The 23,603-nt window shown below is 42.4% G+C and overlaps 1 protein-coding gene and 1 long non-coding RNA gene across 6 annotated transcripts in view; one reads left to right on the top strand and one right to left on the bottom strand.

Moving 5' to 3' along the window:
* The window catches only part of LOC308579109, a 262,636-nt gene that overhangs the window by 130,773 nt on the left and 108,260 nt on the right, over positions 1-23,603 (top strand). The window lies entirely within an intron of this gene.
* Positions 1-23,603, bottom strand: part of CDK5RAP2 (CDK5 regulatory subunit associated protein 2) — a 142,585-nt gene that overhangs the window by 45,238 nt on the left and 73,744 nt on the right. For 4 of the 5 annotated variants that reach the window (XM_081179603.1, XM_081179604.1, XM_081179600.1 and 1 more), the window contains exons 17-22: positions 22,980-23,095; positions 21,652-21,780; positions 9,490-9,585; positions 5,333-5,517; positions 2,551-3,007; positions 843-1,080 (exon numbers count right to left, since the gene is read on the bottom strand). In XM_081179603.1, the coding sequence (XP_081035729.1) occupies positions 843-1,080; positions 2,551-3,007; positions 5,333-5,517; positions 9,490-9,585; positions 21,652-21,780; positions 22,980-23,095 (1,221 nt within the window). The remainder of the gene's footprint in view (positions 1-842; positions 1,081-2,550; positions 3,008-5,332; positions 5,518-9,489; positions 9,586-21,651; positions 21,781-22,979; positions 23,096-23,603) is intronic. The other variant, XM_081179601.1, reaches the window with a different exon arrangement.

The raw sequence follows: 23,603 nt of genomic DNA, 5'->3' as shown, positions 1-23,603 counted from the left end.
ATCTGTAGTATCAAATAACTGGGGTCAAATAAGTGTTGTTTACTATTTGTAATACACGGAAGATGGATCTTCCTTGGGAGGTTGTCCTTCCTTGGAGGTTTCTAAGTAGAGGTTGGATGGTCATCTGTCATGGATGCTTTAGCTGAATTTCTTACATTGTAGGGGATTGCACTAGAAAGATGACCCTTGGGGTCCATTCCAGCTCCATGATTCTATGTTTTTCTGCTACAACAATATTTCATTATCTTGCTATCATTTTATGTAACTATATTTTGCATGAATTATAACAATTATAAATAAAACATGTTCTATTTAAGCAGAAATTTTTTTGGGGGGCAGCCTTTTGATAGGGGAGTCAGAACCTCAGATTTCTATTGATTTCTATTGATTTTTATTTATGGGGGGGCTATAATACCCAGCAACTGGCATTCAGAGGCATGCTACCTCCAACAGTGGAGGGAGAGCATAGCCATTGTGACTAGTGGCCCTTGATAATCTTGTTCTCCATGGCTAGTGCTACAAAATGTGTCCTGCACCACACAGGCTAGGGACAGCCATCCTCTCCCCCCGCCCCCCTTTCTTCCCGACAAAATAGAAGAAAGCCGAGCTGACCAGTCCCAGGGGTGCCAACTTGTAACATGTAAAATATACAATTTTGATGAGTTGAGGAAGGTGGGTAAAACTGAATGGTGTACACAGCATTTAAACTTGCAGCTTATTGATTGCTGAAGCAATGCTAACCCTGGATATTGCTGTGGAATTCAAATTGGACACAACCACAAAAGGAACAAAATGCCATTGCATGCTTTCTGTATTATTTTCAACTGTACTTGCTTGCTTACCTCCTAGTAATATCCCTTCCTGAGCAGATCTCTCACTCACAACTTCATTTGGCTGCAATTCATCATTACGTGGCTGCATAATTCTTCCCTTCAGATCTTCATCCAAGGCAAAGATGCGATGCTGAAGTTGCATGTCTGGCTTCCAGATGGGGTCCTTTAAGGAGATGCTTTCTAATGACTTGGATAATTTCAGTAAAACAGGCAAACAGGATTTCTTGAATGGCTGGCACGGATCACTCTAAATGACACATAGAAAAATGTGAGTAAGTTGAGAAGGGAAGATAAGTACAAGAAAACAATAGTCACTAAAATCCAGCCTTGAATATTTTGCAAACAAACCTTAACTGAAAGGGGGTAACATTTTACTGAGGGAGGGGTGCAACACACACACTCCTAAGAAACACCCTACTCCTAGTTACAATGTGCAATTCAAGAGTAGGTGACCTGTGAACCAGGACACACACACACACAATTCAGATTTATGTTGTGAACCACCCTAAGATTACCAATATTAAATAATAATATTAGATATTATTGTTTAATAAATAATAATAATTAATAATAAAGATAAGAAGCACTGCCTTCCCTCTGACTTAGTCTTCTGCTCCACTGGAGCAGAAGACTACCACCAGAGCAGGCTGGCCCCTTTTAACTGAAGAGGCATCTCCCAGTGGGGGCAGAGCTAACAATTGGGACACAGCTGCTGCTGCTGCTGCTGCTGTTACTACATAGAGCTCAGTCTTGTTGCTCCTGAAACAACATCACAGCTTTGCCACCTGGTTCTATTAAGCCTAAATCCTGCCCAAAGCCCTCACCTCAAATCATGCAGCTCTACTAGGTTTGTGCTTGCTGTGACTGACTGTGACCAACATTTCAGTGACATGGAAGACCAAACCTAGCAATGTCAACCTGTTTCCTAGCAATGCCTAGCCCCCCTCCCCCTCCTGTACACATTTAAGACAGCTCTTAGAAACCTTTCTATGCCAACAGGTCTATGTAACAGTTTAAAACTTTCTTGAGTAGTCAGTCTTTTTAACAATGATTTTGTACTGTTTGTTTTATGTCTTCCTCCATACATATTGCTGTACACCACACCCAAAATTCTGAGATGGCAGAATTTTATAAATACTTTTAATAATTTTAAAAAAGTAACTAAGGTGCACCACAAGGTGTTTAATGCAAAAGCCTTTAAGAGAACTCAGATGCAGATGCTGCAGCTTGAGAAAAAGGAGCTCAGCAGCAAACATGCAAACCGTGAGTTCAGGTGCCAGATGTAACACTGCTTTTAAAAACTGGCTGATGTATACAATATGAATAAGCATCTTAAGTATCTTTTGACATCCTAGTCCAGGGGTCAGTAACCTGCGGCCCATGGGCCACAAGCAGCCCACGGGGGTCGTTTAAATGGCCCACGAGCCGCCCCCGAACCGAGCCGCCCGCTCGGCGAGTCCCTGCACGCTGTGCTAAACCGGCACAATGTGGAGAAGGGACTCGCTTCCACAGTCCCAGAAATCGCATCTGCACAGACGCGATCTGGCCCACAGAGTGATCTCCGTGGGAGTGAACCGGCTCAGGCGAGGTAAACCTTGCCGACCCCTGCCCCAGTCTTTAGATAATTCCGCCTCCCAAAACAACAAAACCCTATTGGTTGTGGAGAGAACTCTTTCACACTCTAAAAAGGAGCTTTAGCACCTTAAAACAAACTCACTTTGTTCATTTTCCTTGTATGCCGAAGGATCTCTTGCTGTTCACTCTTCACAGAGGCTCTCTCCCGCCAAGGTTCTTCATTTAATCTTGAAGATGCTGCTTTGTATTCAGAGCTTGCTATTTGGCCTTCATCTTTCAGTCCCACGATGTTACCTTCAACAGTCCCTGTTTGAGTAGCTACAGTTTTCACTTTAGCTTTTGATGATCCAATATCCACATTAATCTGTAGCATTGTTTTGGGATCAAGCCCTTCTTCCTCTGTCAAAGTAGATTTGGATTCAACTTGCAGCTTCAGGAATTTATTTGCTTGCCTTTGCTGCTCAAGTTCAGTTCTTAGCTGAATAATCAGTTGCTTAAGATCTTTCTCATCTTTATTCTCTAGATGGCCACTTGAACTGTCTTGCTCGCTTGTGTTCAGATGATCTAACAGGTTATTTGCAATTTGTATTTGTTCTTCTCTAGTTTTACCCGGGGGGGGGGGGGGAGAGAATAGTAACGATAAGAAAACAATATTTTCTGTGATTTACATTATAAAATCATTAAAAAGAATTCACACATATTTCATAATCTCATTTTGTGTCAGATATATACCACCTGCAGACTATTGTAATTAAGTTGTATATAAATTGATGAAATAAGTAAAATAAATTGTTGAAAGAAAGAAATCTCAGATACGTGACTTGGAGAAATGCAGGATGAGTTACAAAGAAATACCTTCTCAAAACACTACTGCTACTCAGAAGTTGAGCAGGACTGAGAAAGAGGGTTTGGCAGTAGAAGTCTCAGGTATAAAATAATCCTAAAGTTACAGTTCTAGCGGCCAAATCAGACACGGCATTAATTGCATTAATGTGATTAATGATCACTTTTGGTTACGTAACTAGTAATAGGAAAGCCTATACAACCTCCCTTGAGATCATGGATGGTGGAGAGGTGGAATTTAGCTCTCTCTGACTCTGACATGGTTTCAACTTCTCAGAAGCTACTATTTCGGTTTCAAGGAAAGTGCCCAATCGCACCAAAGGAGGGTTCCCTTATAATGCACACACCTACTTTTAATAGATTTTTTATTTATTTCCAGGACAATGATGGGGGAGAAAGGGTTGAACTCCCTGCTTCCTCTTCCCAGTCCCAAGACTGTAGAGTCTGAAAGTTTAAGCCAGGGACTGCCAAACTTTTGGGGCCCATAGCCATATTCACTGTAAACCAGAGGAATAAACTACACCAAGTACATGCCACAACCTATTCCATAGGCTACAGTAGAATGCTTGTTTAAAGACTAGTGTAAATTATGGGGTAGGATCAGGGAGGGGACCCTGCAAGCACGAGGGAAGAAATCTGTAAGCGCTGCCTGTGGGTGCCATACTGGCAACCCCTGGAATCCCCACACAGTTAAGCTGTCTTCTATTTTAATACCACAAATCAGTCTGAAAACATGTTGGAAGCATACTCCATCAGAAGCAATAGCCAACTTAGTAAATTTCCAGGCATAGCTCTGTATACTGCTAAAGGCTTATGGATGTCAGCTTAGAAAGCAATTTCACAATCCAATGGGAACTAAATAGAAGGACATTACACTCCAAAATAAATCCTGTCGTTAATTTCAAGCATGTCAATAAAGAGTTGTTTTGTGCCATTTGAAATACAAGCCAGGACTGAAAACAAGAGGCATTTAGAAGGCTGGCAGTTGAAAGAAAGAATGCTGAGTGTGTTTTTAATGCCATTCGTGAGAAGTAAGTTACCCAGCACTATTGCCTTGGCACCAATCAGGCTGAGAGAATTTACAGGAAAACATTAGGATGAATGGTGTATCAGAGTTCTAAAAATGCTGGAAGGGAAATGCTCCATAGCAAATTTTTATGTAAGGTTGAGAAAGGTGGCAATGTTCTAGATTCGTATCTGAAGATCTCTCATCTGCCATTCTACATTGCTTTGGTGACTAATATTAACTTATGCTCTTCAGCTGATGAAGGATGAACAGCAATTAGTATCATTCATTTCAGAAGGAATCTGGCTGCTGAGCATTAGTGACCCCTGGCTTCAAACGAAGTAGCAGCTCTCTCTGAATTTCCCTAATCACATTCATATAATGCAGCAATCACTGCCATAAATGCAGTGTGGATCAATGAGGGTCCTATCTAGGGCTAAACCAGTACCATTTATTTGTTGTAACTATTTGTACTCTGTCTTTCAGAATATAAATAAGGCAGCTTATAAATCAAAATACATTAATGAAATCACTTTCAGCAATATTCAAACATAAATCATAAAGATTGTTTTCACCAGACAGGTGGTCACGGGAAGCAAGTTTTTAGGTCTTCTTTGCCTAGACCCCTCTTTCCTGGAATCCTTCCTATTATTTGCAGGCAGCAAGAATGGGAGTGGGCATTTTGTAACTTTGGGGCAGGAGCATGATTTAACTACTCCCAGCTCTCAATTTTCAAAGCTTTGCAACTCCCAACCATTTGGACAATCTTCTTCTATTTGCCTGGAAGGAACTGTGAGGTCTTTGCTCTGTCATTTTGTATCGTTTATCTGATTCCCTGTATGTTGCCATCTTGCCATGAAGGAAAATGCATCTTGTAACTGATGTCTCTGACTGTGCTTTACATCTCCTAATTACTTAATTGCATGATGGACTAAAACGACTCTGAAGGAGGCTTGCCAATCTCCCAGGTAAATTAGAGAGCTCCGTTATCTAAATTCACTTTTAACACAATTGCTTTCCTCTCTTTTGCAATAGAACAACTGTTAAAAGTGTCGTGTCTAAGCCACCCGCTTACCTAGATCCAAGCAGTGCCACTCCATTTTCATTTAAAAGAGACATGAGCAAACCACTCTCTCGAGCTTCGCCTTTTTCCCCTGTTGTGCTTCTGCCAAAGCATTTGCCATCAGCCAGCTCATGTTCAAACTCAGGCTTATATAGATTCAGACACTGTATATCCGAATAATCCGAAGGAGTTGCCTGCTAAAAAGAAAAATGCACTTACTTCTTTTCTTAAAAATAATAACTAGAGACAGGTATGTCAATGTTCTATTACTTTGGGGGCTGTGATCTTTACATAATAAGACTTTATCTTCTTGGAGGGGATTAATCTACATTAGAAAAGACAGTCTCAGTAAAATTATTCCACATACCACTCATTAGTATCAACACTAATGAACACCAATTTGATACTGGTTTCTTCAGGGTGGAAGAAAAAGAAATAAAGAGCTGTCATAGGGGAACTAACAAGGTTTCCTTGAAAGTATCTCTCATGAGAAAGTGAAGGCTCCAATACTTTTTAGAAAAGCTATCCCTCCATTAAAGTAATCTTAGGTTGATTAATGCTCCATGTTTTAGTCAATGAATGAACTAATTCTGCATAAATTTGAATATGACCAAATAATAATCGATCTAGCATTTTAAAAAATACTTTGTTTTCCTATGTAATATGCAGGTCGCATCTTAGAAGAGGCATCTCCCAATTTTCCCACATAGGATGGAATACTTCATTTAATTTTATATGTGACTGTAATTAAAATAGTTGTTTATTACAGTTGCTACTGATGTTGCTATGACTACCATTACCACTGCTATTATTAAATCTGTTGCGCAATTAATCCAGGAGGGGCACCTTTTAAAGTCAATCAGTACATTTTTAAAAAATCAAATAAATGAGAGGATTAATTCACTAAAGGAACATAGCCTTACTTTTTAGTCATTTTTCCTGGGTGGTTCTGGGAGCTTGCTCATTTCAAGTGCAATTTGTTTAGGGTATTTTTACCCTACAAATGGTGAAGGTTTTACTATCCAGCCCCTTAGATGCAGCCACGTGCATTAAGATAATTCTTAAGGCCAAATTACAATTAGCCCTCATTAAAAATAAAGCCTACATTTTATTTTCTTGTTTGTTTGTTTGTTTGTTTGTTACAGAAGTAGTTACTAAAAGCCAACTGATATTTTTTAAAAAAAATCATGGTAGTGTACAATAAAATTATTAAAACATAAGATTATAAAACCGTAAAACACATAGCAAAAGTGAATCTAATTCTCTAAATTCTCTAAAAACACCTGGCACCTTATTCTCTAAAAACACCTGGCAAAACATTTTTTCAGCAGATGACAAAATAAGAAAATTATAGGTGCCTATCTGATTTCAATAGGAAAAGTGTTCCAAAGTACTGCTGTCACTATGCTAAAAGGCTTAGTTCATGTGTGAACTTCACTAACAAGACAGTAGGAGGGGCTCTTCAGAAGACTGCAGTGATATGGCCTGGGCAGAAGGGACAATGCCACCAGGTCCTAGGCTATTTATGGCTTTATACACTAACAGTGTAACCCTTGAACTTGGCTTGGGAACATGCTGACATCCAGTGCAGAGCTTTCAGTACCAGTGCAACATGCTGATTCAGAGCTGCTCTTGCCAAACCCAGATGAGGGAAAGTTATTAGGCTATATACAATGCAAGCCCTACTCAGAGTATACCCACTTAAATTCATGGATATTACTAGCTCAGGTCCATTGATTCTACTGGGTCTATCCTGAATAAAATGTAGTTGGATAAAAAGGTAAAGGTACCCCTGCCCATACAGGCCAGTCGTGGGTTGCACGCTCTAGGGTTGCACGCTCATCTTGCTCAAGAGGCCGGGGGCCAGCGCTGTCCAGAGACACTTCCGGGTCACGTGCCCAGCGTGACGAAGCTGCTCTGGTGAGCCAGCACCAGCGCCGCACACGGAAACGCCGTTTACCTTCCCGCTATAAAGCGGTACCTATTTATCTACTTGCACTTAGGAGTGCTTTCGAACTGCTAGGTGGGCAGGAGCTGGGACTGAACGATGGGAGCTCACCCCGCCACGGGGATTCGAACTGCTGACCTTGCGATCAGCAAGTCCTAGGTTTTACCCACAGCGCCACCCGCTGTGTGTAAAATAGTAAAATGGATAGTAAAATGGATACAACCCATTATTTATTAACAGCACTGCATGTGCTAGGCCACTTACAATAGTAAACCATTAAAATGCAATTATGAAACCATAAAAATAAGAACATATAGTGCCCTATTAAAAAAAATTCCAAGAGCTGAGAAGAACAATTCCAGACTCTTGAGTAATAGCAACAATATTTTAACCCAATTTTAAATATTTATTTTAAATTTTTTTTAAAAATGTCCAAAATATCTTCACCACTACAAAGTCACTTTTCTGCACTCCACAGCTGGGCTGCTATCACCAAAAGGTGGTGAGCCACCAGTCATACCTCACTAGGCAGGGGCTCCGAGAGGGTCCAATTAATTATGCAAGACAATAAGTATTTGTTCCTCCAGGTAACCTGGCACACTGCCTGCTTCACCACACTTGTTGATATGATTGTTGGAGGCTGTGCTGCTCATAACTCTGGCACCTCTTCCATTTAGTAAGAAAGCCTGCAGCAGAAGATCTAAGGTTCAGCCCTCAGCATCTCCAAATACGGCTAGAAATGACTTGTGTCCGTGGACAGCTGAGCAGCTGTCAGTCGACCAGATATGCCAGTGTTCTAATTTGGTACAAGGCAACTTCTTACAGTCCTATGACTTAAGCCCTGTGAACCATTTTGACATTTGGGCATAGCTGCCCACTTGTCAGTCACCTGATTTAACCATGATGCCATGTGATGTGTTTTCTGTTAACTGCACTCTTTGAAATCAATCAGCTGACCATTTGCACTTGCAGCGCCCTGTTCCTTTGCCTGTACAGCTTCAAACCACACTGGTAAAGGAGGTGTTGCACATGCCATTGGATCAGCTGATCAGGAGTGTCTGAAAAGGCTGCTTTCAGCAGGGAGGCCTGTCTTTACTTTCCCCAAACCTGATGTCATACATTACGTTGGGTGTAGAGCAGGTGAGTGTGGCTTCGGAGGAAATTGTATCATGGATCAAATTCTAATTAGGTCCATGGTGCAGGGGTTCCCCAACAATGACTTAAGCAAAGATGGCCAGGACTAAAGTAATGCAGTGTTACCAACTTATGGACACTGTGAGCAGGAGGGCAGTGGGGAGGATAAGCACTAAAGTATTTCACTGCATACTGGTCACCGCTGTGTAATAATCACACACCCCTTTATCAGACCCTGAAATTGGTCCCAGAGCATAATAGCTGAAGGGGTAATTCTCAGCATGTGCATTATCGGTACCAGTATATTTCTGTACATGGTCAGGGGGCAGAGGTGACGGCTCTGAGGAGGGATTATGGCAGTGCTGGAAAGGAGGTCAAGTGAAAAACATGAAAATTGCAGCCTGTGATCACCAAGGCTCCTCTACTCTCCCTCTCCCTGTGGACAACTCTGGTGCCTTGGCCAAATTTTGGGGTGCTGCCTGCATGCCTCTCTTGCACAGTCCCAGACCCAGCATGAGGAAGAGAAAGAGGGATGGGCTTGAGTTTGAGGAGAAGCAGCTGGGTGGCAAGGAGTTGAATGTGGGTGAACGAGCATACGAGGATTTTTCCTTCTGAGGCAGGTTGGATGAGGGCAGTGCGAGTGGGCGGGGGTATGTGGGGGGGGGATAGGTTTGTGAGGGACCCGCACTCTGGTACACACTAGCTTCCAGCCACCTCACCAGCTTCCAACCACCTTACCATAATTCACCTCATAGTGGTCGTACCCTTTTTGGAAATGAAAAATCGGCACACAAAAATGTGACCGTTATGTGGTGAAATAGTAATAGGAGGGAAAACAATGGAACAAAGTAACCGACTGAAGGTCTCTATTGCCAGAAGAGATCTCAGTGTAGTGCAGCTGGTATTAGAAACCTTAGACTGCCTGCAGAGCAAATAGCTTCGGGCAGCTGAAGTGAGCCAAAGTACAAACTAAGTCAACCAAATTTCTACAAGGGTAAACTTACTGAGTCACTTGAAGCTCAGACCTGTATATTCCAAAAGGAAAGGGCTATTAAAACTATTTAAATACACTAGACAAAAATCCCACCTCGTTGGGTGTCTCAGCAGATTGGCCACTCTGGCTGTTTGTCTGGTCATTGAAAGCTTCTGTCAGAGTCCGACTTTCTTCTGTTCTTTCAAGGAACTACACAAATGAATGGAATGATATGAAAAATGCAGCGCTCGCAAAACAAAATCTGGTGATATGAAACATGTACAAATAAGTCATGTCTTTTTTTGTTTTTAAAAAAATGAAATTGAAAAAAATATATGCCTGGAATAGAGTAACAAACATTAGATTAGAGGGCATCAAAAGGATCCAAAAAGATACCAATTTTAAAAAGCAATCAATTCAAATTCATGAATATTGACCATGGATGTCAGCAATGCAGGACTCGGATACTTCAAGCAAGGGATGAATTCTCCCAAATTTGAATTGGATAAGATCAGGCTAAGCTGAACTACACCACTCAAGAGGAGACAGTAAATTGCTCGGCATGATCTGAGTCAATTCAAAAATCAATTCAAACCCTGTTCTGATCCTAGTCAATGATGTAACACAGTCAGATCCCAGTTCATCCTTTCCCCAATTTCTCTCTTCTTTCCCTCTTATTCACTTATGAAGTTGTTTCACTGGCAGAAAGTGAGAGGGGCATCTCTCCCTGCTCCAGCATCTAGTATACTGCTGCAAAGTGTGTCAGATGCAAATAAATCTGGGAAATTGAGTTTTCTCCAAAGGTGGTGGCCGTAGCCCTAGGGGAAATTGATTTCCCATGTCTACTTGCATCTGGAATGCTGCATAGCAGCATGTCAGACCCTGGGAGGAGGAAGGAGGCCTTCATTTCACTTACCACCCCGTTCAGAGAACAAGCCAAGCTGTGGTAGGAGAGGAGAGGAACTGGAAAATCATGGGCGGATGGGATGGGTGGCATGTAAACTGTTGAATAATTCAAGCAACACAATCATCACCCAAAAATACAAGGCTGGACATAAGGCTAAGACCGAATGTACACCACACAACAGCTAAAGCTTCAATCTGGGGACTACCTTCCAAGCAAGCATGTGTTAGATTGGGTTGTTAGCATGCATGACATTCAAGTGCCAAGATTGGGCACATGCCAGGTCTGTAGGTTGCCTAGTGTTTCCTGCTAGTTTTATGGCAGGCAATGGGGGAGCAGTTTCATTACTTGTCTAACAAGGCTATGAATCTATTCTCCACCAATATCTCAGAACCAGAAAGACTGGATTTATTATGGCATAAGCTTTCAAGGACTAGGGCCCATTTTGTCTAATGCATCTGATGGCTACAATAAATCAGTTGGTCTTTAAGGTGCCTGTTGACTCTTTTTTGTGCTTGCTCCAACAAACTAGCTTGGCTGCCTTTCTGTGTCTTAGTTTATGAATTAAGGCAATAGTCACAAAGCACTGCTTAAACCTAACTGAGGTTCTCTACTCATTTTCTTAATGAGGTTGAAAATTCATTTTTAAAACTTCTGCTGCAGTTATAAATAAAAAAGACATGTTCCACTGTAACTTTTTAAGCTTGACCAAATTTATGTAGCCAAAAGAGATATTGGGTTCAAATATTTATGGGATTATTGATCGTTCAGCCTTCTATGGTATGGGTAGGATGGATGGGGAGCATACAAGTATCAGAACATGCTCCCATGCTCTGATCCAGCACTACATGCACAGGAAGAAATTCCCAAATGTGTGGGATTTGCATGGGGCACCACATCATCAAATTGAGTTGACATGCGTATTCCTCTCTCTGGACCCAATAGTTTGGGTTGCACAGAGAGTCATTTCATATATGCGAATGCTCTGATCATCTGTACAAGGGAAAGAAAACTGGATGCAGTCTGGCAACCTGCCCCTGCCTTCACTGTCCAAAGGCCAATAGGCTGGTTTTCATCTGTTTAAAAAGGGGGTCCCCACCACCCCATGCTCCTTTGCAGCACAAGACCAAATCTACCTTTGGGCAAAATACCACCTGAGCAGAGTGCAAGGAATTTGGCTGGGAAAAGGTTCTCAGTAGATCATGGCCTTCTAAATGTCAGCTTTTCAGAACACCCTCAAGCATTCAAGTTTTCATGTTCTAAAGAAGGGGGCTTAGGAACTTTAGGCCCAGGAGCAACCTTCAAGGCTCCGCACCCAGCACTCAGGACTCTCCTTTGGCCACATCTCCTTACCCACCCTGCTTCAGTGCATTTGCCCTGCTGGAATGTTTCATTGAACTATGAGCATGCTATGTGCTTGTGTGAATGGAGGGGTGTGTGTGTGGTAGTATTATCATATTTTGAAGAGCAAAAAAGAGGACACATTTGCCAACTTCTACTTTTAACTATGGATCACTATGATGTCTCTCATTTTAAATACCCCTACTATATGTAGGCTATAGAAGCTGTGATATATTGCTAGTGGCAATGTTCTTAACTTTCATATATAGAAATAAACCAGAACTACCAAGCAAGGTTTTGCTACAGCTCCTAAAGAAATTTTCTGTTGTGTTAGTTGAATTTAAAAATCCTGCTGATTTACCACTGCCCTCCCAATACTCCCAGTTGTGCAATCCCACTGGGTTTTAAGGCATGTGGTGCCATAAGGCATGTGTGGTGGAAATGGAAAAGTCCCGAATGTGGCAAGTTGGCTGTCTATTATTCTGTTTTAATTACAACAGCCACATAGATAGCACATTAACCAGAAGCCAGCTCTCAAAAGTTAAATGTTAAATGTTTTGGAAGTTCGCATTTTCTTCAATTAGTTTTTTGGTCAGATTTCCAATTTGTGCAGATTCTGGTCCTTGTTTACCCCCACCCCTCCAAAGCAACCCAAGCTACCATGCTGCTTGCCTATAATTTGGATTCCCATTCTTTCCCTAAATAAATAAATAGCCATCATAATAATACTTAATGACGAGGATACAAAATTAAAACTTGGAGATGGTTATTCCTCCTAGACTGACTAGCACCTGACAAGAAAAGCATCACAATAGTTCTCGTTAGAATCAGGAGCCAAAGTTACCCAAGCACTGACTGTCCCTCACTTTCAGCTCTGAGTGGGCTGGTCTTGTCGTATTCTTCCCACCTTTGCAATCTCACCCCTGCTCCCCACTTCTGGCATCAACAATAGAAAACAGGGGTTGGAGGTTATTACTGCTCTCACTGTTGTTGTTGTTTTAAACTCACTTACCTTTGGAGGCGTGAAAGTAGTGAGGTGCCTGTGTGTTTCTCGCAAAGAGTGGAATAAGGGAGAGAGGGAGGAAATAAGGGAGAGAGGGTGGGGTGGGGGAATCAAAATTTAAAAATCCTCTCCCAATCGTGAAATGTGCTGCCGAAACAGAGTCCACTCAGTTAGTGTGCCTTTGCCATACTTGCAATGCTGGCGAGGGAGGCGGGTTGAGGTTGGGAGGGGGAAGTGGTGAAAGGAGCAGAGTCTGCAAATGCCCTAAGTGCCTGGAGCACACCGGATGGAAAGCTTCTTCCCAAACTGGGCCAATTCATCTCTCTCTCCCTGCCACATCCTCCCCTCCACACATACCTGATACCTTCCAGATTAGCAGAGTAAAGCAGGGCTGGTTGGTAGGGCGAGAGGAAGACAGCGAGAGCTAGTGAACGTGCATCTCATGTCAGCATGTGGCTGCTGCTGGCTGCATTGTGCTGGGAGCTGGAGGGATGGAGAGGGCAGGAAAGAGAGCAAGGGCCACAAGAATAATATTTGAGCTGTTCCAGTTCCAAGAGGAGCTTGTATATTTCACAGGGAAACTGACATGCTGGGGGGGAGAGAAAGAAAGAGGTTTGGATTCCTGGTGCCTGTGTGTGGCTGGGATGGAGTGTGGCAAGAGTATTTATTTTTATGAATGGTCAGAACTTTCATTGGCTGGCAGGGGTGGCTGGCAGGCTCTTGACTGGCAGGAAGTGGCTGTGTAAACCCTGGCAGCCCTTTTTTCTTGGGAGATTCCTGGAAATATGAAGTGGAACTGTTGATAAGGAAGAGGGGAAAGTGAGCTGGTCCCTGTCTATCCCTGCAGCAGAAGAGGGAAGAGAGGTTGGGTAAGGTGATCCAGGGGGGCTTGGAGGGAGATCCCACAGGCAGAAAAGCAAAACAAAAAACAACCACAGAAGACCTGTAAAAAACCTGGACATTCTGCCAAATTTTAAAAATCCACCCAGACAGACATTTTAAACCTGAAAAAGAGGACATTTCTGGGGGGAAACAGACGTATGGCAACCCTAGTATGCAAATATAAACCTCTGACTTTTGTGAGGCTTAAATACAGCCGACTATTCAAAGTAAGAGCCATATCCATTGCTCCACCCACTTTGTCTCTGACATGCATTCCCCAGAAGGTTCCCAACACAAGAATGTAGTCCTTGGGTTGAAAAGGTTTCTCCATCCCTGTTCTAAAGGAAGCACCATGGGAACAGGACACAGCTCTTTTCAGCTGCATTCTCTTCTTCTGACAAACGATTTTGAACTCAAAGAATCAGGAAGCTGCTTTAATGGGCTTAAAGCCAGCAGAAGAATTCATTATCCTGCACAGGTGTTATCTGGGATTAAAAGAACCTGCTTTTAGGGTGGAAACATTGTCAAGGATGGCCTAAAGTCAATCAAGTGGGAGCAGCCAGGAGAGAAACCAAGAGCAAGGAGTTGGATCCCTGAGCAGATCATGGATGAAAAATAGATCAGGCCACCCACACCCCATGCAAGCCCACATTTGACCGGGGGGCGGGCGGGGGGTGATAAATTTTGAAGCCATGGGAGAAATAGGTTTCCCCCCCCCCCAGCTCAAAACACAAATTTGGGGAAAACTGAAAAATCTTCAATACATTATTTAGCACCCTTTACAGATCAAATATCACTTTGTTATTTTAGAAACATAAAAATGTATTGTGTCTAACTTGGTATGTCATAAAATTACCATGTTTTGTATATTCAAAGTACAGTTTAGACACACAATAATTACAAAATAAATTTAGAGGGTGTTTTTTTTAAAAAAAAAGTTACAAAAGCTGCCAAACTGTAAGAAACCTAAGCATCTCTTTGGTTTTGTCAATTTATGAAGAGCTAGCAAAAAGTAAAAAACAGAAGAAACCATCAACATTATAGTAAAAACAAAGAAAGTTATTGTGCATTCTGAAAATCATTACATCTCCTCCAGGCCTTCACAGTGTGAAGCAGACATAAAGCACTCATTTCCATAAAAAGAGCTGAGAAAAAGAGGGGGGGGGGAGAAGAAGACTCAATGTATACTACATAAAATTTAATCAGTGTCATTTTCTGAGTTATCATTACCAATTTCTGCTTCTTTTTATTATTTTTATTTGCCAGCACATTTATCAAGAATTTCTAAAAACCAATGGCTTGACTGGAGATGCGAAGCCTGGGGGTCATTTTGGATTCACAGATGTCCATGGAGGCGCAGGTTAATTCTGTGTCCAGGATGGCTGTCTAACAGCGATGGCTAAGACCCTACCTGCCCACACACTGTCTTGCTGGAGTGGTACATGCTCTGTTTATCTCCTGCTTGGACTACTGCAATGCACTCTACATGAGGCTACCTTTGAAGGTGACTCAGATACTGCAATTAATCCAGAACACGGCAGCTAGACTGGTGACTGGGAGTGGCTGCCAGGACCATATAACACCAGTCCTAAAGGAACTACATTGGCTCCCAGTACAATTTCCAAGTGCAATTCAAAGTGTTGGTGCTGACCTTTAAAGCCCTAAATGGTCTTGGCCCTGTATACTCCCCTGTATATGCCCCACAGAGGACCTTAAGGTCCATAAATAGCAACACTGTAGAGGTCCCGGGCCCTAAGGAAGTCAGATTAGCCTCAGCCAGAGCCAGGGCCTTTTCAACACTGGCTCCGGCCTGGTGGAACGCTCTGCCTCATGAGACCAGGGCCCTGCGGGATCTGATTTCTTTCCGCAGGGCCTGTAAGACAGAGTTGTTCCACCTGGCCTTTGGCTTAGAATCAATTTGATTCCCTCCCCCACTTTCTTTTTTCCTCTCTCCTCCTGTGATAAGGCTGCATTTAATGTTTTAATTGTTTTAATGTTGTATTTTAATCTTGTTTTTAAGTTGTATTTCAATCAACTTTTTTTTAAATTGCTTGTTAGCCGCCCTGAGCCTGGTATTTGCTGGGGAGGGCAGGGTATGAATAAAATTTTTTATTATTATTATTATTATTATTATTATTATTATTATACCTGAAGGTGCATCTCTGCCCCCATTGTCCAGCCATGACACTGAGGTCCAGCTCGGAGGGCCTTCTGGCAGTTCCCCCAATGCAGAGGGCCTTCTCAGTAGTTGCACCCACCATGTGGAACGCCCTCCTGTCAGATGTCAAGGAAATAAACAACTATATGAATTTCAGAAGACATCTGAAGGCAGCTTTTAATGTTTGATGTTTAGTTGTGTTCTTTTATATTCTGTTGGAAGCAGCCCAGAGTGATTGGGGTAGCCCAATCAGATGGGCAGGGTACTACTACTACTACTACTACTACTACTACTACTACTTCTATTAATTTTGAAAAAGCATCTCTTCCCTTTCACATGTTGGTACATTTCTTGATTTGGTGTATTTTCAGACACAGAAAAGTTTCTTTCACAAGCTGCAGAAGATTGAGGTATATGAAGTAAGCAAGAAGAAGGCTCGGAAGTTGCCTTGCCACCATGTTGCAGGAGGGATGTATTTGGCAGAATCCCAGACTGCATTACTCAACCAAAATACCTGAAGCTGTTCTGTTTTGTGCAGCTTTTGAAAGTATTGCATGCATTTTTATCTGAAAGTATTGCATACACTTTCTGTTCTTTTGTGTTGCTCTGTACTTTCACCCCCTCCTGGTCTTTGGAGGCCCAGTCAAGAGGACCGAAGCAGATCCACCAAATATCCAAGAGGAAGCCCACAAGCAAAGAAGGTACTGAATCCTTCTTCCTTCTCTTGCAACAAAGGCCATGCCCCCTATCTTGCATTTGGCAACTGTAGTCTCAGTGTACAACTCAGGGTCCTCTGGGTACAGAAACTGTAATAATCCAATTTTGTACATAGTCTTACATAAAAGTCTTCCTATTACATAGCTTTTAGTCCTCACTTTGGAGGTGTAAAAATATGAATGTATTATCTTAAACATTTTATTCATCATTCATTCCAAAAGAAAATACTTCATAGTCCAACATTTTTCAGTTGGATGGGGCAAAAAGGGGTTGGAGGGAAATGAGGGGTTAGTTTTCTTCCATTTTCCCATCTTTCCCCTCAGGACTTCACATTTCTAGTGGCAATGGGGAGCACTCACTTGTCAATCACCTGACATAATAATGATTGCGCATGAACTGCTTTTGCCCAAATGGACAAACAGCTGATTAGCAGTGCTTGCAAGCAACAGCTGTGTTTTTACCTGCCTCACAGGTAAAATCATATATAGGCATGGCTGCACCAAAACAGCCTGAAAGGACAAATGAGAAGGCCTGGCTGCCAGGACCTTGGTGCCCCACTATTAAGAGCCAATGGGAGATTTGGGTCATGTGATAAACAGTTTACTGAAAAGAAAAATATTTTATTAAGACCTCAGATTGCTCTTTCTTAAGGCTAGCTTCATACATTACCTAAGAGAGTAAAAAAGCATCAAGGATTATATCCAACTAAGTTTTATTCAGAGTAGACCTTCTGGAATTAGTGGACCTGATAGTCATGTCCATTGATTCCAATGGGTCTTCCTGGAGTAGAACTAACACTGGATAAAACTCCAAGTGTATAAACAGTGGCCTGACAGTTGGCTTAATCCAGCAGGGCTCTTATGCACTTAAGGACATGAAGGCAAGAGACCTCCAACCACCATTGTTCCCCAGCAAATGGTCTTCTGAAGCGTACTGCCTCTGAAACTTGATACAAGAAAGCATACAGTCACCAAGAGCTCCTTCCCGACCAGCACCAAGTTACTAAAATTGTGTTGATCTACTTTAAAAGGCCACCAAAGAAGCAAGCAAGCATAGAGCTGCATTCAAGACTTCAAGTGTTAGCTTCTGAGTGATGGAGAAATTGCTGTACCCCAAGGAAGAGACTTTTAATGCTTGACCAATTTTTTTAATAAATGTAAAATATGTGGCTCAAGGCCAGGAGAAGGTCTATGAAGGATAAAGCTTCCTCTTTCAAATCATCCCATGGCAATGAAAAACCTTGAGAATGTGTTTTTTCCTAAATGAATAGTTGATATGCTTGGTTTGCAAAGATCCCATGAGTCCCAGAGGCAGGACTCAGCACATCTGAAAGCAGATGTTCAGAGGACAGCAGAAAAACAACCTTTTTTATCTCTCTTTTGGAGCCCGAAGGCACCCCATACAGCTCAGCGCTGTGGCAACCCAAGGGAGACATGACTTAGGAAGACTCTACAGCGGGGCTTAGCAGGATTGTGTTTCTGCTGTCTTCACAGAAAGAAAAAATGATACATTTTTTAAAACAGCCAAGAGAAAGTCCCGGGCTCAGAGAGTTTTATCTTGATGGGCATCATGTGCTGGTTGAGAGGAATGAACAAATCCCATGGCAGCACCAAATGAAGCAGATTCCAATATGTCAAAATAAGCCCCACTACCAAGAATTTGACCAATTCAGTATTCTAATATTTATTCAATGTGGGTGGCACACTCAATGCTGTACAAAGCTGAGGGCCAAATTAGATGTGATGATGGAGACCCCCAAATACATTCCCCTGCTGTTTTTAAAGGTGTTCATAGCACCTTGAGGAAGCAAGGGTAGAGATCTGGATCCGCACTGTTGTGCTGCAGAACAGGGGAAGGGCATTAAGCCTTCCTCCCCTATGAAAATACCCCCCAAAACTCCTACAAAAAACTGCCTACAGGATATGTAGGTATAACCCAGGAATGTGTATGTTTTCAGTTCTGGGCACTGCATTTCAAGGATTTAGACAAATGACTTCAGAAAAAGTCAATGAAGAGGGTCAAAAGTGCAGTCCTGTGGAGAAACGTTGATGGAACTGGGATGCTTAGCTTGGAGAAAGCCGTGTAAGCACCTGAAGGGCTGTCAGTTTTCTCTTTTTCCAGTTTCTCTTATTTTGCTAAAAGATATAGGGCTATCAAATGTCCAGGACAGACATTAAATATAAAAATACATACATATATCTGTGTGTGTGTGCTACTCTTCAAGAAGAAATAGGAATGTTTTGCACACTAGTGCCAGAAGAACTGTGATACCACTGTGTAACATTGGGGGGGGTGGAGGGGGAGAGGAAAGCAAGTTTTCAGCCAATATTCCCCCCAAACAACAATTTAACATGCAGATTCTGGGATTAAGGCCATATTAGATATCAGAATAGGGACGCGAGTGGCGCTGTGGGTTAAACCACAGAGCCTAGGGCTTGCCGATCAGAAGGTCGGCAGTTCAAATCCCTGCGACGGGGTGAGCTCCCGTTGCTCGGTCCCTGCTCCTGCCAACCTAGCAGTTCAAAAGCACGTCAAAATGCAAGTAGATAAATAGGTACCACTCTGGAGGGAAGGTACACAGCGTTTCCATGCGCTGCTCTGGTTCGCCAGAAGCGGCTTAGTCATGCTGGCCACATGACCCGGAAGCTGTACGCCGGCTCCCTCAGCCAATAAAGCGAGATGAGCGATGCAACTCCAGAGTCGGTCACGACTGGACCTAACGGTCAGGGGTCCCTTTACCTTTACCTTTAGATATCAGATTAGAACAGACTGAAATGAGTGGTGGAGAACACTTGGCCAACATCATTTTTTCAAGAGCAACCAGTCAGATGCCTCTACAGTCCTCCATCAGGGCATGAAGGCTACTATCATCCGCTGCTGCCTCCCCCCAGCCCATAATTGGTATTCATAGACAAACTGCTTGTGAATTTGAAGGTTGCATTTAGCTACCAAGAACTAATAGCTGTTGATAAATTTATCCAATAATCTGTCTAACCCCATTTGAAAACCATTTATTCTGTCTACCTTAAGATCTGTCTTTCCCCTATCTCTACTCTTTTGCAAGCTCCATGCAACTTCTGAGGCCTTGCTCCATGGTCCCCTACTGAATTGTAGACTCACAGACCTGGAAGCAATCTTGGTGACCATCTGCATCAACAATGCCAGATCTGCATTGCAACGACAGCATCCCTGACAGATTGCTGAAGGCATTTAAGCAGAGGCTAGATGGCAAAGGAGAGTCCACAATCTCCTGAGACAGGCGCTACAGGCACTATTGAATAGTGTGTATATATATCCCACCTTTCCTCCAATGACCTCAAGGTGGTGTACATGTTTCTCTTCTTCCCCATTTTATATTTGTTACAACCCTGTGAGGTAGGTTAGGCTGAGGGATTGTGATTAACCCAAGATCACCTAGTGAGTTTCATGGCTGGGCAGTGTTTTAAACCCTGGTCTCTCAGGTCCTAGTCAAACACTCTAACCACTACATCATGCTCTTACCATTGCATAGTTTTATCCTAATGGGAACCTCAGGCTCAGGGACCAAATGCAGCCTACCAGGACTCTCTGGCTGGTCTTTAGGACTCTCCCCAGGCCACACTGACCCTTCCTTGCACCCTCCTTGAATATTTGTTTCTGGCTCAAATGTGGCCATTTGCTCTGAGAATGCCTCTACCTTGCCTGCAAGCCACTGGCATTCTCAGAGCTCAATGACACTCAGGGTTCAAAGCTGTGCCTGCAGGAGTGTGACATATGGAAAGGCCTTGGGGAAATTCCAAGGGCAGAGAAGCCTGAAGGGTCACAATGGGTCCCCGGTCCTGAGATTTTATCATCCCTGGTGTAGCAGAAGTACTTGTGTATTCAGGGGAGGGCCACAACTCAGAGGTAAAAGTATCTGCTTTGCATGCAGAAGGCCCCAGATTCAACCCCCAGCATATCCAAAAAGGTTCCCTGCCCCAATTCTATTGTATTTATACTGCTGTTAGTCGCCCTGAGATTATTTATGATTTATGATGAGGGGTGGGGTAGAAAGCTGAGAAATAAAACTAAAAAAAATTAAAATATTTTTCTCAGTTAAGTTTACTAGGTATCCAGTAGTATTGGAGCTTTTTCAGTTGCCATGCCAGTTCCACAGAATGGCCTCCTCAGGGAGGCCCATCAAGTCCAACCACACAGGGTTAAGACCTGGCTCTTTCCTTTCATGAAAGCTGGTTTTTGTTCCTCCCACTCCATCTGCTTGGATTTTTGACTGAGGTGTGGTTGCTGAAATTTGTATAGTCTTTATTTATCTTTATTATTAATTAATAACTTGGGGCATTACTTAATCCCTTTGTGTTCTTATTACTTGGTTTTTCTTGGCTGCAAGCTTCATTGTTTTTGAGAAAAACTGGATTAAAAAATGTGTTTAAAAAAAACCCATACACACAAAATCCTGGCCAGACTTACAGGATTCTTTTTAAGGAGTAGAATTAGATACTATATGTGAACCACTTTGAAAAAACTCAAAAGTGTTATATAAATGCCACTGTTGTGGTTTTCTGTTGACAGTTGCAGGGAAACAGCACCCCCTTGAGGAGAGCAGCGCAAATTGCAGCAAACATCTCCCCCAAAGCAACGCCTCTACTTTAAGAAACAGCTACCTTGTAAAAACCCAGATCCAGTATTGGGGGTCTCAGTTCAAGACAAAAATGCAGGGAGACACTCAGAAACCTCCAGTATGCTTATAACCAGAAGTTAACAGAGTCCCTTTTAAACACACACACAGTATCGGGCTATGCGGGGTCCAGTGCTACGCCAATAATGCATTAAGAATGTTGCAGCCTCACCTTCCAGCAGGACCCTGGACACAGATACCAAGAATGAGGCGACTATGGAGGCACTCAATCTGAACCCAGTAACAAAGGGCTCTCAAGCTTAAGAACTGAGAACCCAAGACTGCAGCCCTCAACCTCAGCTCTATCAAGCGATTGGACTCCTCAATGCCCAAATACCTTCCACTCCACCAAGCCATTTGAGCCTCTGTATCATCTCAACTGTCTTACATGAGATGAACCAGAATTTTGGGTCATTGAATTAGTGCTAACACCACACTCTAAATCCCAAGTTGACCTCACTTAATGGTTTCATGTAGATGCTGAACAGTAAGAGATGGGGTGGAAACCAAGCTCTATGGAAGTTCTTAACCCGAGGTACTACTGTATCTAGAAATCATGTTTAAAAATAAAGCTGCACTTCCACCAGCTTTAGCAGCACCAGGAAACTAAGTCTCACCTCACTCTGGTCTAGAGTATCCTGACTTTCCTTTGCCACAATGTTCAATGTGGAGATTTCAAGTTGATTTTTTTTAAGGTTTTGATTTGCCAAATGCAGCTCCTTCACGACTGAGAGGAGTTCAGCAACCTGAAAAAGCAAAAGGAAGCCTTTAGAGACTTTGGAAGCTCTTAACATTCTTCAGACTGCTTCATACATCATGATTTCAACAACCAATTTCTTAAAAGATACACTGTAGGTGTGCATTGCCTGCCAGTTGAAATTGTTCATGTTTGAAGTGTGTATGCATCCTCCCCCCCCCCCACTGAGTGTATACCCCAAGAAACCCATGACAGGGAGTTAAGAATCTGAGTACATGAGAAGAGCCTATTGGATCGGACCATTGGCCCATCTAGTTAAACATCTATTTCTCACTGCAGCCAACCAGCTGATGATGGGGATGGTGGCTGGCTGTTGTTCCCACATTTTCTACAAAATTCTACTCAAAGCAGTTAACAACAGAATAGCCCAAAGACAAATATACAATAACCATAATTAAAATAATACAATATACAACATACAATATTAAATTAACAATTAAATAATAATTATTTTAAATCAGTAATTTTGGATGCATTTAAAATGAATTGTTTAACAAGCATAAGACATACCACCAAACCAATAAATATTCCAAAATAGCTAACGACAGTAATAACTACAGAAGATGCCCATGGCAGGTTTGCAATAAGGACCTGAGGGCAATGGCACTTCTGAAGAAAAAATACATTACAGTTGTAATAGGTAAACTCATTACAGTTCTTAATAGGTACACAATGTGGTTCTGATCTGTAATCATAACAACCACAGGGTGTGAGCAATGGTCCTTGGTATGCAGAGAAAGAACAATTCTTATTTCAATAACTCCCATGGATCTTGCAGCATTCTAAAGAAAAACAGACGTATTGTGCACTGTAAGCTCTCATATGGATTACTGGAATGTGCTCTGTGTTGGGATACCTTTGAAAAGTATTCGGAAACTGCATTTAGTGGCACAGCATGTTTGTGGCTTGGCAGGGCACAGTGCATATTACTTACAGTAGCCTTTCCCACCCTGGTGTTCCCCAGATGTTTTGGACTACAACTCCCATCAGCTCCAGTCAGGAATTATGGACAGATTAGTCTGTCCTGATGCCTGGAATCTGCAACTGCCTCTTGTACATTTATAGATCATGCAGGTCCTCCCTGGACCCAATCCTCCAAAAATCACCCACATCAGAGTTCCAAACAAAGAAGCAGGCTGGCATGCCCAAGAAATACTGGACGACTGTAAAGGAACAGGAAAACAATACCTTTCTCTTAAGCTCATCATGAGACAGCTGGTCCAACTGCAACTCCAAACCACCCTGGTCTCTTAAACAAATGCTCATGTAAGACGTCTGTTCTCCCCAAGAAGATATGGTTTCCTCTATTTTTTAAAAAAAGAAGAAGAAGATAGCTTAATCTATATAATTGCATTGGAATTTCCTGGCCTCGAAAAACCACCAATATATTTTGTAACTGAAGTACCCATTCAATGGAATGAGTGTACCATTATTTGCAGATCTCTACTCCCTTCTTACTACTGTCACATCTACATACTCTGTGATTTTCTGCATGTGCTAAAAGTGCATATAATATGAAACCAGGTGCGGGATTTAGCAGTTTCTTACAAAATCAAGTTGTTAGTCCTTATGACTAAAACAGAAGGCTGAATGTTGTAAGGGCATTACTTCAGGAAATCTCAGAAATCAGCAGTGGGAATGAGTGTTCTGCAGGGATTTCTAATATCCTGAGGATAGCTCAGTTGGTTAGCGCATTGTGCTGATAATGCCGAAGTTGCAGGTTCGATCCCCATATGGGACGGCTGCATATTCCTGCATTGAAGGGGGTTGGACTAGATGATCCTCAGTATCCTTTCCAACTCTACAATTCTA

This window comes from Podarcis bocagei (assembly GCF_964188305.1).
Source record: "Podarcis bocagei genome assembly, chromosome: Z".
In the NCBI taxonomy this organism is placed as follows: Eukaryota; Metazoa; Chordata; class Lepidosauria; order Squamata; family Lacertidae; genus Podarcis; species Podarcis bocagei.
The sequence above is the reverse complement of the archived record's forward strand: the minus strand, read 5'-3'. Positions and strand labels throughout refer to the sequence as shown.